This window comes from Hyla sarda, chromosome 4 (genome assembly GCF_029499605.1).
Source record: "Hyla sarda isolate aHylSar1 chromosome 4, aHylSar1.hap1, whole genome shotgun sequence".
NCBI lineage: Eukaryota > Metazoa > Chordata > Amphibia > Anura > Hylidae > Hyla > Hyla sarda.
The window spans coordinates 188,764,034-188,778,833 of NC_079192.1; the positions used below are offsets into that span (position 1 = coordinate 188,764,034).

A 14,800-nucleotide genomic window follows, 5' to 3' on the forward strand; every position below is an offset into this window, starting at 1 on the left:
CTTTTGGCCCGGAGGTGAAGGGTAGGTTTGTTGGGGGGCCTCTCTCCTGTTGGAGAAGGGCTTAGCGATCGACCGCATCCTTTGTGCACGTTTCTTGGTGTGACATGTTTGCACTTTTTCTTGCACTTTGGGTGATAGAGAGCACTTGTCTTGGCTCTTAAAAAAAAATGCAGCCTGGGTTGTGTTGAAAAATGGTTCGTAGGACACTTCGGAGAAATGGTTGTACCACTAGACAAAAGCAGGACTCATGACTGAAGATAATAGGCCTCCATTCCGGCCTCCATTGCCATTTGCTCTGCACATAACCTTGTGGCTTGTCATTGGTATTACAGTTTCAATGATATGGAGGGTACATTACACTGGTCCTACCCCTGGGGTTATGGTAAGGGATGGCATAACATACGTTAGCCAGACCCTCTAGTCTTCAATCTAGATAAACTTACAGCTTGGCATTACATTGTATACATGGTGTGCAGCAATGCCGGACCTGTCTCCCATCCAGCACATGTGGGATGTCATTGGTCAGCAAATGCAAAATGATGATTTGCATGCCTAATTGCATTCAGCGTGTCAGAACAACCATTAAAGGGGTTATCCAGGAATAGAAAAACACAGCTAATTTCCTTCAAAAACAGCTCCATGTCTGTCTCCAGGTTGGGTGTGGTTTTACAACTTGGCTCCATTCTCTTCAATAGAATTGAGCTGCAGAACCAAATCCAACCTGGAGACAGATGGGGAGCTTTTTTTTTGACAGAAAGTAACCCTGTTTTTCTATACCTGGATAATCCCTTTAGTAACGTCATTGATAAAGCCAAGGCATTAAATTGTGTGTATTTTTGCATGTTTTTTTTTTCTATACTTTATTTCCATTTTTCATAATTTGCATATCACTAACATGTCTATTGATCCTGTGAGTTCCATAACTTTTCCTTCTTTATGTTGAAATTTTAATGTTGAGGAAAGTGTATTTAAGTCATCTATTCATCCTATTTCCCAACATGCCCTCTCCATTATGCCTCTTTGGATTCTTTGTATGCATTTATATCTTTTGCCAGTTATGTCAGGAGAAGGTGGTAACCAATGAAAGTGGCACCAGCTGTGATATGTAGGCGCAGAGCAGTGGCGCTGGGAATTGCCTAGGTTTTGGGAAGTAGGTTAGTAGGTGATGTTAATGTTCAGCCCATGACAAGGCTGTCATCTTCCGTCTGGCTGATGAATCTCTTCTCCATTTGAGGGATGAGATGACCATTTACTGCAGATTATCGCGGCTGCCATCAGCCGTCTGGGTGGCCTGGAAATGAAGCAGGCTGTCTGATCAGATGAAGGTTATTTTTTCCTTTCTCAATGCAGCCAGTTGCACAGAACAGCAGGGTGCCCTCGTATATATTTCCATAACTAATAAAGGCTCTCTCATTATACTATATAGAAAATGAATGGTTGGTATTTCTCTAGAAAAAAGTTTAAAGGTCAAATCTAATAAAAAGCTTATGCAATATTTTCTGAAAGATAAAATATGACTGTTGTACATTCAATTTAGCTCCTTCGGGGGGAATTGATCCTTAGAGCAGATTTTTGTGCAATGCGACATTTGTTGCACAAGTGTCTGGTTTTCCCACTTGCTGCACAGAATTTATTATGGTCACTGGAGTACTTTTGCGCAATAGTAATTTTTGCTCAAGTGATAAATTCAGTGCACGAGCAAGTGCAACTGCTAACCAGCCCCTCTGAAAGCGCACAACAAGAAAATGATGAAGCCAATGCGGACAGCATAAAAATAGCACAAAATGAGATGTTCATTTTAGGCCAAGTCAATGCTCTAAATACAAAAACACACACACCCAAAACAATAATAGCTATTAAACCTAGCAAAACATTTATGATATTTATAACATTTGATTTAGAGTGTATCTTTGGGGTCCCCCCTTACTGTGCACTTGAATGTTACCCACCAAAGGTAACACCGGCCAAAGGTAACATGAATTATAGGTAACAGGTGTTTGGACATGGATTTGCTATAGTTTAAAGGGATACTCCACTGGCCAGCATTCAGAAGTAAATGTTCCTAATGCGGTTTTCGAGCTGCGGGAGTCGATCCTGCCCCCTCATGACGTCACATCCACGTCCCCTCAATACAAGTCTATGGGAGGGGGCGTGATGGCTGTCATTCCCCCTTCCATAGACTTGCATTAAGAGGGTGTGGCCATGATATCACGAGGATGTGGCTGCCCCCCGACGCGGGGAAAACAGTGTTCGGAAAATGTACTTCTGTACGCTGGCCAGTGGAGTACCCCTTTAAAGGAGTACCCCAAAAGAGCCCTACAACTGTCCTCAGATTGTGTGTGGTAATACTACTTGGCTCCATTAATTTAAATGAAACTGAACTGCAATACCACAAACAACAGGAGGTCATGTGTGGTGCTGTTTTTCAAAGAAATCAGCAATATTTTTCTAATTCTAGATATCCCCTTTAATATTTAGACCTGCAGTGTGAAGCATAGATAGAAACCATACATCTCGGCTACAACTTCACTTACGTTTTAGCAAAAAATTCAGGTATGACATTGGCATTCTTGTTATCTATGTGCCAGAAAGTACAGCTAAATCAACTTAAAGGGGTACTCCAGTGGAAAACTTTTTTTTTTTAAATCAACTGGTGCCAGAAAGTTAAACAGATTTGTAAATTACTTCTATTAAAAAATCTTTACCCTTCCACTACTTTTTAGCAGCTGTATGCTACAGAGGAAATTCTTTTCTTTTTCGAATTTCTTTTTTGTCTTGCCACAGTGCTCTCTGCTGCCACCTGATGCCCGTATCAGAAACTGTCCAGAGCAGGAGAAAATCCCCACTGCAACCTATGCTGCTCTGGACAGTTCCTCACACGGACAGAGGTGTCAGCAGAGAGCACTGTGGACAAGACAAAAAAGAAATTTAAAAAGAAAAGCATTTCCTCTGTAGCATACAGCCGCTAAAAAGTACTGAAAGGGTAAAGATTTTTTAATAGAAGTGAGTTACAAATCTGTTTAACTTTCTGGCACCAGTTAATTAAAAATAAATATCTTGTTCACCGGAGTACCCCTTTAAGGGGTTCCCAACTACATACAGAATACGAGGTGTCCTAAGATGACTCTGAGTGGCTTTACTTTAAAGGGATTTTCCAGTTACACATTTTGATGGCTAGGCCATCAATGTCTGATCAACGGGGTGCAGACAATAGGATAGGCCATAGGGTGGGTTTTCTATAGAGGGTCTCCACCATGAACTAGGGTACACTACAGGGTAGTCATTGAGAGATAAGTGAGAAATAAATCTAAGCAGCTCACTGAAATATTCACTCTTTATTAAACATATGGCCCTTGATTCGCAGGCAACACTTCCTTAAGGCGTTGTATAATAGTAGGATGACGTCACTGGAGGATTGCCAGGTCTGAAAAATGACAAAAGAGTAGTAAATGCTTTAGTTATTAGCCTGTACAAAGTAATGATAGAAAGCTGTGTCTGGCATAGTCGTTACTCTGCAATAGGAAAATGAGGATCATTATTGTTAATAGTATGTTTCATACCTTTCCTGAAAGGTTTTAAGGCTACACAGACTGCTGCATGACCATTACAATCTTGCAGTTTGCATGAAGCTGTCTTCTTCACTCCACGACTTTGTATCTTTATTCCATAGAACAGTGTTTCCCAACCAGGGTGCCTCCAGCTGTTGCAAAACTACAACACCCAGCATGCCCGGACAGCCTTTGGCAACAGCTGGAGGCACCCTGGTTGGGAAAAAACTCAGCTGCTCAGCGTTGGGAACAAAATGTTCCGAACGCTTAGAGCCGGCGCCGGGAGCTCGTGACATCATAGCCCCACCGTCACATCACCTTCCATAGACTTTCATCGAGGGGGTGGGGAGTGACAACATGAGGGGCGGAGCTGTGACATCACAAGCTCCCGGCGCCGCTCTAAGCATTCGGAACATTTTGCTCCAAACGCTGAGCAGCGGAGTACCCCTTTAAGCACTCTGGGTCAGACTCTTGATAACATGACTAAGTTACAGTAATGAAATGCATAGATGCAGCTATGCCGGAATGAAACAAATGGACTGGCAATAGGCGATTGTGCATGGTACAGGCTAAACAAATCTACTAAAAAAAACAGAGTGCTTCATTAAATTTAACAATATTAATTGGTTCTGGGACGACCATTGTATGTTGAAACCATTGTATGTTGAGACCATAACTCTATAGTAACCTGGTAATTGGTTCAAAATGCATCAAAATGTCATCCAAAAATAGGAAAAAGTGAGAATTAAAGAAAAATAAGTAGATAACTAATATAGATAGAGCAAATCCTTACATATAAAAGTAAGAAAGATCTGCTGGGAGCTGGAAATCACTGTCTATGTCAGTGTTTCCCAAGCAGGGAGCCTCCAGCTGTTGCAAAACTACAACTCCCAGCATGCCCGGACAGCCAAAGGCTGTCCGGGCATGCTGGGAGTTGTAGTTTTGCAACAGCTGGGGGCACCCTGCTTGGGAAGCACTGGTCTATGTAGAGGACAGGAGCTTCTTCAGGGTCCTGTACAGTACACACAATGTCCTAAAAAAGTAACATGGAGTCGCCCTCACCTGGTGTCCAAAGGAGCAGGTAACCCAGGTACAGGTAAAGTGTACAGAACATGTAATACCTCCCTGTACTGTAGGGGGTGCTACCAGACTCCAGTCAGTGCATACACTTCAGTAATACAGGGGTTTTACCAGTGAATGCCCATTCTGATTGGTCAGTTCATTGACATGTTGCACAGATCTGGTCTGTCTGTAGCATTGTATGTTGAGTCTGGTTTCAACTTACAATGGTCCAGAAAAGACCATTGTATGTTGAAACTATTGTATGTTGAGGCCATTGTAACACAAAGCTCTCCACAATGCTGCACCTCCCTACATCTCCTCTTTCATCTCTGTCTACCATCCTACACATTCTCTCCGATCTGCTAATGATCTCACACTAACATCTTCTATAATCCGAACTTCTCACTCCCATCTCCAAGACTTCACTCGTGCTGCACCGGTTCTCTGGAATGCTATCCCTCAATCCCTCAGACTCAACAACAACATCCATAGTTTCAAACGTGGCCTGAAAACACATCTCTTCAGACAGGCCTATAACAGTCTCTAATTGGCCTCAACATATCCTCAACATATCCCCAACATATCCTCAATATATCCCCAACATATCCCCAACATATCCCCAACATATCCCCAACATATCCTCAACATATCCCCAACATATCCCCAACATATCCCCAACATATCCTCAACATATCCTCAACATATCCCCAACATATCCCCAACATATCCTCAACATATCCCCAACATATCCTCAACATATCCCCAACATATCCCCAACATATCCTCAACATATCCCCAACATATCCCCAACATATCCCCAACATATCCTCAACATATCCCCAACACATCCCCAACATATCCCCAACACATCCTCAACATATCCCCAACATATTCCCAACACATCCCAAACATATCCCCAACATATCCCCAACATATCCCCAACACATCCCCAACACATCCCCAACATATCCTCAACATATCCCCAACATATCCTCAACATATCCCCAACATATCCCCAACATATCCCCAACATATCCTCAACATATCCTCAACATATCCTCAACATATCCTCAACATATCCCCAACATATCCCCAACATATCCCCAACATATCCCCAACATATCCTCAACATATCCCCAACATATCCCCAACATATCCCCAACATATCCCCAACACATCCCCAACATATCCCCAACATATCCCCAACATATCCCCAACATATCCTCAACATATCCCCAACACATCCCCAACATATCCCCAACACATCCTCAACATATCCTCAACATATCCCCAACATATCCCCAACATATCCCAAACATATCCCCAACATATCCCCAACATATCCCCAACATATCCCCAACATATCCCCAACATATCCCCAACATATCCCCAACATATCCCCAACACATCCTCAACATATCCCCAACACATCCCCAACATATTCCCAACACATCCCAAACATATCCCCAACATATCCCCAACATATCCTCAACATATCCCCAACACATCCCCAACATATCCCCAACATATCCCCAACATATCCTCAACATATCCCCGACACATCCCCAACATATCCCCAACACATCCTCAACATATCCTCAACATATCCCCAACATATCCCCAACATATCCCCAACATATCCCCAACATATTCCCAACACATCCCAAACATATCCTCAACATATCCCCAACATATCCCCAACATATCCCCAACATATCCCCAACATATCCCCAACATATCCCCAACATATCCCCAACATATCCCCACACCTCTTGTTTGAATAGTTATTGTGTAATTTTCTGTCTGATACTTGTCTTTGTTTGTACCCCATAATTGTAAGCGCTGCGGAATCTGTAGGTGCTATATAAATAAATTATTATTATTGTAAGTTAAGGGATCACTGTACTGAACTGTATGTACACGGAAGACATATGCAATAATCCTGTACAGCACCTAAAAAGTGGAAATTCCATTGCAACTACCCCATCTACAGGTGAGTTACCAGTCCTAAGAGTATATCCTCCAGGAATCAGTCAAGCATGTCACAAATACAGGAATATTATCTGATAAACAGGATTTTCCAGTTGTTCATACACTGTAGACAAACATTATAGGTGGCAATGGCTGATAAACTAACGTGTATGGCGGTGTCCTAACTTTCTCACAATGGCGAATGTTTAGGTAAAAGAATATTCCTGATCATTTGTTGGCAAAGCAGACAGGATGCCTCCAGAAGAGAATGGCGGCAGTTTGATCCCATCTTCATAATGAGAACATATGTACGCCCCGCCGAGCAGAGTGCGCATAGTGATGTCAGGAGAAATAACTTACATGGTTGTACGGCTGATTGCTTATATAAGTTATAACCACATTTACTGACTTTATTACAGTTACTATCCACATTGACAAGGCTTTGCTAAGTCAGGAAATTGGAGTTCACCATGTTTGATAACAAGATTTTCTCAGTCTCACTGGAAAGAAAATGAAATTACTCCTTTTTTTTTCATGTTGATCTATTGTACTAGTGAGTATTCCTGGAGACAGATCACAGCATTGCAATCTGTTATGTTTTTTTTGTCTCTTCACTTGTACATAATAAGGGAGTAGAATATTGGCAGATGTAAAACTAATTTTCAGTGTAGACAGGTATGACAAGCTGGCCATATGTTGTTATCATAGGACTGGCTTTGGACCTGTCGTGTGTTCCTGCGCATAGAGGAGAATTTTAAAAAGGCATCAAATAAAAGAGACTTAAGAACAATTCCATTCTGCATTGTCCTTGATCCATAATCTGGACCATAAATGATTCCAGATTATGCAGTTAGGTCACAGCTGAAAAACAGAAGAGGAGTATGTGTTTCCTTCATACTCTTCCTCTCTTTACAATCCAGGATTGAAGAAATGAGTTAAAAACTACCTTTTAAGTGCTTTGTGTGGGTTTATAGTGATCTGCACTGCCATTTCTAAACTGCAGCTTAGATCTTTCCTTATGCGGGATCTGGGCTTAAAAGGTACACAGGAATAAAATATAAAGGGGGAGGGTGTAAGGGAGAGCTCTTAACGGGTTTTTTCGCGAGGATATAAAAAAAATGATATATAGAGAGGAGTGGTGTAAAAATCATGAAGAAGCAATACTCATGCACCCTGATCCCCCTCAGCTGCCACTCCAACACTCCCGATCCCTGGGTTCCTGTGAGGTATGGTTTCCACAAGAATTGTACCCTCAGGTTATAGCAGACTGAGACGGGACACCACTACAGCCAGGGATTGGATTAGCGGCCATTCCTGTGTTGATAACTCATCACAGGAACCATAAAGAAACTGTGACATGCAGGGACCAGGAGCATTGGCACGTCAACAGTGGGATCGAGGTAAATGACTATAGTTTTTTTTATTTTTATATTTACACATCCTCCAGTCATATACACATGCCCTTTCTAGATCGTGACTTTTGAGATTGCGGCTTTGATTTAACATGGGTTGGCATCAACCCCTTACAGCAGGGCACAAATGTATGTGAGTATCCATGCATACACGGTATGCATAGCTACTCCCTTTACATTCTGTAGGTCGGGTGCTGTGCTATACATTTGATGGATGAAGCATACAGTGTTTGTATTACTGATCACTATCGTCCAGCAATATTACCAGAGTAGTACGCTGACACTCATGTTGAGGGCTGCTACATTTAAAAAATACATTTACACAGATTTCTACATTGCAGGGTCACCATACCCACAATGTGGAAAGGTTTAGTGTATACAGTAAAGTAAAGTTCCCCAAGATAACCCCTTTAATTTATTTGGAGACTTTATGCCCAGGGTTGGTGCCTTTCAAAGAGTCATGATCTTGGCGCAAACACGAAACTCTGACTCAACTGTAAATCCTGTATATCTCATTGTTTATTTCATTGTGCCAACAAGTTGATGTGGGATTTTATGGAAAAGGAACATTGGCCCCGATGTATCAGTCAGGGCCCAGACAAAAATGTATCAGATTTTTTGTCTCAGATGGATAGGAACCAATCACAGCTCAGCTTTTGATTTCTCAATTGCTTTGGTAAAATAAAAACTGATCTGTGATTGGTTGCTATCTGTCTGAGACTAAAATAAGACACATTGATACATATTTTGCCTGCTATATAGTATTGGAATTGCAAGACAAAAAAGAGCACTTAGCAGAAAACTGTGTGTTCAGGTGGGAAATGCAGACAATTCAGCAGTATTCTGGAACATAAACACAGCAGTTTTAATATAAAATGTGTCAGAGCAGGAGGATTGTCAGTAAGACCCTCTGAGACTGTCTTAATGTTTGGTACAAACTGCACTGAACCAGGAGGTTTTCCCTTAAGTCTTCATTAGGAATTGTGTTTGTTCAGGAAAAATGGGGATTTATCTTGAGAGCCAGACTACCCTCTCTTTATCTTATTGAGAGCTGGAGCTGTGATGGAGGCACCAGAAGTATCTGGAACACAAATGTGAAATGAAATGTATTTATAGGACATCATCGTATTCTGCAATAAGTTCCAGAAATAGGATCGGAATAGCCTCTTATGGGTCCTAATTCTGAGTGTGATGAGTTTCCATGGATATGCAGACCATGCTTTATCATTATCGTCTAAAATATTAACTGTACAGACATGCTGTGGGAAAGCTGGATTACCACTGTACCACAGTCAAGGAATGAGTGCAGACGGCGGAACATTGTTGGCTCCTAACCTGGGCATTTCCATTGCTAGTAATAGCTGCACATGTGGAGCCACGGATTTCATTAGTAAACTCTGCCATTGAAAACTATATAACTATCCCAATGATAACCAAATGGGGCCTATATGATAGAGTTCTTTATTCCAGGCATCAGTGGTCTCCTAGCTCAGCCTTGTAGGATTAAATGAAAGGTTAAATTGATGAAAATAAAAATGTTATTTCCAAAATATATATGTAACCAATTCTCTTCCTTTTTGTTTTGCAGATGCTGGTTTTGTTTCACATGGCTCAACCTCTCCAACAGATCCAGCTTTTTGGGATTGCACTCAGTCAAGTTCGGAGAAATGTGATTTCAGCATGACTCAGAGGCCAACACCCCATGAAGCAGACCCTACTCTCCATGGACTTTCCCCACTTCTTTCTTCTCCGCCCCTCTTTATTACACTGCATGCTGATTGGAATACATCGGTGGCTGAGTGGGGTGTTGCTTGGGAAGCCCTAGTATATGGCTCAGTTGGGCTATATGGAACAGTTGCTTTACTTGCTTTACTTTCGATTTTCTGCCTTGTGTTTAGATGCCCCTCAGGCGGCTTTTATTTCTCACTTTTACATCTACTGTTGATAGCATTGGGTAGCAGTCGAGCCTTCTCCCTATTCTATGATGCCTATGGCCACCAGGATCGCCTCCCGGCTTTCACTGCTTTGCTTCTGCATGACCTAGCTTTCCCCTGTATGACATCAAGCTTCAGTATTTCACTCCTCCTGCTGTGTTCAAGATGCCGTCTTCAGCACTCGTCTCCTGGCTTTCCACGGCTCTGCCTTGTAGCTTCTGCAGCATTTCTTCACTTTATATGTGCAGGAGGAACAGTTGTAGTTGTTGTTCTTTTACAGCAATTCCCTTTCCTTCTCCTGGTTTCCAGAGGATTTTATGTTTTATTAACTGTAGTTCTTTCTTTCTCCTTCTTCATCTTTTGTTACATTGCAAGAACGCAAAGTACCCAAATCTATGACCTCAAAAGTTCTGCTCCCCCTACAGAGTATATCAGTGGATGTCCTTTTGCAAATCTGAAAGACTGGTGCAGAGCAACCCATGTTGTTCTTTTATCTGCCTGTTTTGGTCTTTTGAATGCTGGCTTACAATTGTATGCTGTACTGTATGCATTGGGCTATGGTGGCTCCATTGTTTTTGGCCCTTGGCCTTGGTGGGCCTTTCAGTTAAGCTTAAGTCTCTGTGAAGTTGGAATCTGTTTACCTCTTGCACTTATAGGAGCCTACCCTATTTTCTGTGCCAATGAGATTGGAAGAACCAATTGCTGGACACAGATATTTCGACTTTCCCCTGGGCATGTTACAATGAAGGCGCCCATTTTACAAACCAATCATCAGTGGGCTTCTTCACAACATGAAAAGCTACTTGTTTGTGACACCATTGCAAGGAGTGACTCAGAATTCTTTCCCCTCTACACTCTAGTGGAAAAACGCCTAAGTCATGGAGAGGATCTGAGCCTAATTTACCACAGTAACAAAAGCCTTGAGGTTCCAGGTTTAAGCATTCCCCAAGGTTCCAACACACCATCATATATCAGTGTACAAATAGACAGTGACTCAACAGTTGATTTTCGACCCCCATCTCCAATCAACCTCGGCCGTAGCATTGATGAGGCACTTTTCAGTGAATCTTTGATACCCAAGAGTCTCTTTCATGGCACTACCTTGTCAAGTAGCTTGTCTCTCACAGTAAAAAGTTCCACACAAATGGAAGACTGTGTCTTTAAAGAAAAAGCTGCAGATAGGGGACTATATCGAACTTCATCTTGCATGGAGATAGAAGCAGGACTACCCTTAATACAGCCTATACCAAGCACTAGGCATGACACTCCAGCTTCCTCCTCTCCAGGGGCATGGAGGGGAGAGCAGAGCACTGCCAGCTCTGTGTGCAAAATGTCATTGGATGGATCATCCTTGGTGCTGTGTTCCAGTCCTGAACATGTTGCTCCTTCAACTTGTAATCTTGATGGACCGCAGGAGCCAGGTTGCAAATCAAAAGCAGAATACCATGCATTGACTCCACCATCACAAGAGTCATTGGATAGTACAGCTCAGGCCGGATGTAGCCTGAGAGATGACTTGATAAATGTTTTTGGACCCATCGATGCTTTGAGTGTTTGCAGTGACACCATTGACTTGTAAATCAAATTAAGAAATGCAGTATTGAGTCAATAAGTCAAGTAGACACCTCACATATGATGCACGTATACTGGGCAGATGTGGTTGTCGTCAAAACAGACATCTATATATGGGAGTATTTTTGATTCTAAAGAATCAAGAAAAGATGTATTTAGATTTCGTGCTACATATTTTATATATTTAATCATTAAAATTTACCATCTTTAAAAGAAAAGACTCTTTTTTTTAAACTAACAATAAGACAACTAATAGAGTTTTATTGATAACCCCTGATTTTGGAACTTTGGATACAGTTGCACAACTTTCTATCTGCTTTATATTGGGGTTTGGCTGACAAATTTGCATGTTCTTATTGATGGTCTGAAGTGTTGGGCAATTTTTTATTGTGAGCAAAGGTTTAACACACAAAACACCACCCAATAGCAATTGGCCAGACCAGATCAATATTGCAGAAGGTAAACAGTGCTATGGTACTAGGTTCAATGTGCTCTGACACATCTGTACTAAAACAAGCTCACCTCATGGACACCTGTCATACTTCTGGAACATGTAATACAGAGGTCTGTTTCACTGCTTTATTGCGCCTTTGTTTTATATCTAAATAAATGTTTTTTGGGAGATGCACAGAAATATATAATATTCGCACCAATAACCATATGTCCGCACCCCATCTTTGTAAATATCGCTTGCACTTGATAATTTTTTTTTTTACTGGGACTTGATATATGTTTAATATAATAGAGATATAAATAAAGATTTAAATGTATATTATAGCCTCATTCGCACAGGTGAGGCCAGTATTTTGGAAACCTAAAGGTTGTTATGACATGCAGTATTTGGGTCAGTATTTTAGCCAAAACCAATAGTGGGTCCAAAGCACAGAAAAACATGTGAATCTTTCCATTTTAGATTTTCTCTCTGTCTGTTCCACTCTACAAATACGATTTGTGAACCCAACTAAACACAATAAAGATATAAAAGTAAGGTTACACCTTTGCTGTGTTTAGGACCCACGCCTGCTTTACAAAGCCTTATGTAAAATACTGACCTAAATATAATTGTGATGGTCTTTTAGATTGACAAATGTGGAAATAATAGATAGAAAATGTATGTACTATTATTTTTGTGATTTAAAGTTGGAAATCAACATAAATTATGTAAATCCTAATTTTTTTAGAAAAAAAATCCTTTAAAAAAATAAAACTATAATACCCTTGCTGCATAAGATTGTATATCCTACTATGACTGTTCTTTTCAGAGTTTACCAATCGCATTCTTAAATGAATGGAAAGTGAGTAACCAAGGTGAGTAATCATCTGTTCAGGAAAGCCATAGGATATGATTGGCAACAAGCACATGTATTTCTACAAGTCCTGGGACAGTATATTTTTAAATATACCCTAATACATTTGATCTTTTTGGATTGGATTATGATTTTTTTGCTTAAAAAAAACTTCTAAAACCATATTGCATGAAAAAAGGTCTTAAAGGGGCACTCTCGTGCTCCAGTGTTCTGAACATTTTGTTCAGAACGCTTGGAGACGGAGGCAGTGATCATGACAATATGGCCACACCTCTTGTGACGTTACACCACGTCCTCTCAATTCATGTCTATGGGAGGGGGGCGTGTCGGCCCTCACACTCCCCTCCCATAGACATGAATGGAGGGGCATGGCGTGACGTCACAAGCTGGTGTGGCTGTGAAGTCACAACCACTGCCACCGGAACCCAGCACTTCTTTAGAAGTCAGGTGCTGCATGAGATCGCAGGGGGCCCCAGCAGCGGGAACCCCGCGATCAGACATCTTATCCCCTATCCTTGGGATAGGGGATAAGATGTCTAGAAGAGGAATACCCTTTTTAAGAGAAACTGACAGCCTGTTTACCCGCACTAAACCCAATATACTGTGTGTTAGTGTGGGTAAACAGCTTTAAAAACACTTCACTTCACTTACAGCAATCCAATCAGTAGTTGCAAAGGTATAGATCTTCTTTCTTGTAGCTGTATTGCGCAAGTAAGGGGATCAATACCACACACAATCTGACGACAGGGGTGGTGCTGTTTTTGAAAGAAATTAAATCTGTGTTTCTATCTCTGGATAACTCCTTTAATTCCCATATAAATTAATAAAGAAAACCTGGCACATGTGCAGACAGCTATATATTCCCAACCTGGATGTAGCAGCTAGACCAAGCATAACAGGGTTTAATGGACACCACGTTCTGCAGGTAGGTTCACATAACTTTCCATTGACTTCAATGGGTAGGAAAATTATCCACAGAAAATCCGCAGCATAATACGAATGTCTGAACATACCCTTATGGCCTGTTTACACGGGCAGATTTTGTATGGACCCTGTGCACTGAGGACAAGCAGGGCTCTGTACACTGAAGACAAGCGGGGCTCTCTGCACTGAGGACAAGCGTGGCTCTGTGCAGTGAGGACAAGAAGGGCTCTGTACACTGAGGACAAGCAGGGCTCTGTACACTGAGGACAAGCGGGGCTCTGTACACTAAGGACAAGCGGGGCTCTGTGCACTGAGGACAAGCGTGGCTCTGTGCAGTGAGGACAAGAAGGGCTCTGTACACTGAGGACAAGCAGGGCTCTGTACACTGAGGACAAGCGGGGCTCTGTACACTAAGGACAAGCGGGGCTCTGTGCACTGAGGACAAGCGGGGCTCTCTGCACTGTGGACAAGCGGGCTCTCTGCACTGAGGACAAGCGGGGCTCTGTGCAGTGAGGACAAGCAGGGCTCTGTACACTGAGGACAAGCGGGGCTCTGTACACTAAGGACAAGCGGGGCTCTGTGCACTGAGGACAAGCGGGGCTCTGTGCACTGAGGACAAGCGGGGCTCTCTGCACTGAGGACAAGCGGGGCTCTCTGCACTGAGGACAAGCGGGGCTCTGTGCAGTGAGGACAAGCAGGGCTCTGTACACTGAGGACAAGCAGGGCTCTGTACACTGAGGACAAGCAGGGCTCTGTACACTGAGGACAAGCAGGGCTTTGTGCACTGAGGACAAGCAGGGCTTTGTGCACTGAAGACAAGCAGGGTTCTGTGCAGTGAGGACAAGCAGGGCTCTGTACACTGAGGACAAGCAGGGCTCTGTGCACTGAGGACAAGCAGGGCTCTGTGCACTGAGGACAAGCAGGGCTCTGTACACTGAGGACAAGCAGGGCTCTGTACACTGAGGACAAGCAGGGCTCTGTGCAGTGAGGACAAACAGGGCTCTGTACACTGAGGACAAGCAGGGCTCTGTGCAGTGAGGACAAGCAGGGCTCTGCGCAGTGAGGACAAG

General features: G+C 42.5%; 1 protein-coding gene across 5 annotated transcripts in view; it reads left to right on the forward strand.

Annotated features, from left to right (window-relative positions):
- The window catches only part of PRRT4 (proline rich transmembrane protein 4), a 160,450-nt gene extending 147,731 nt beyond the window's left edge, over positions 1 to 12,719 (forward strand). For all 5 annotated transcript variants that reach the window (XM_056573094.1, XM_056573092.1, XM_056573095.1 and 2 more), the window contains one exon: positions 9,582 to 12,719. In XM_056573094.1, coding sequence (XP_056429069.1) covers positions 9,582 to 11,506 — 1,925 coding nt within the window. In that variant the 3' untranslated portion in view covers positions 11,507 to 12,719. The remainder of the gene's footprint in view (positions 1 to 9,581) is intronic.
- Positions 12,720 to 14,800: the final 2,081 nt, after the last annotated feature.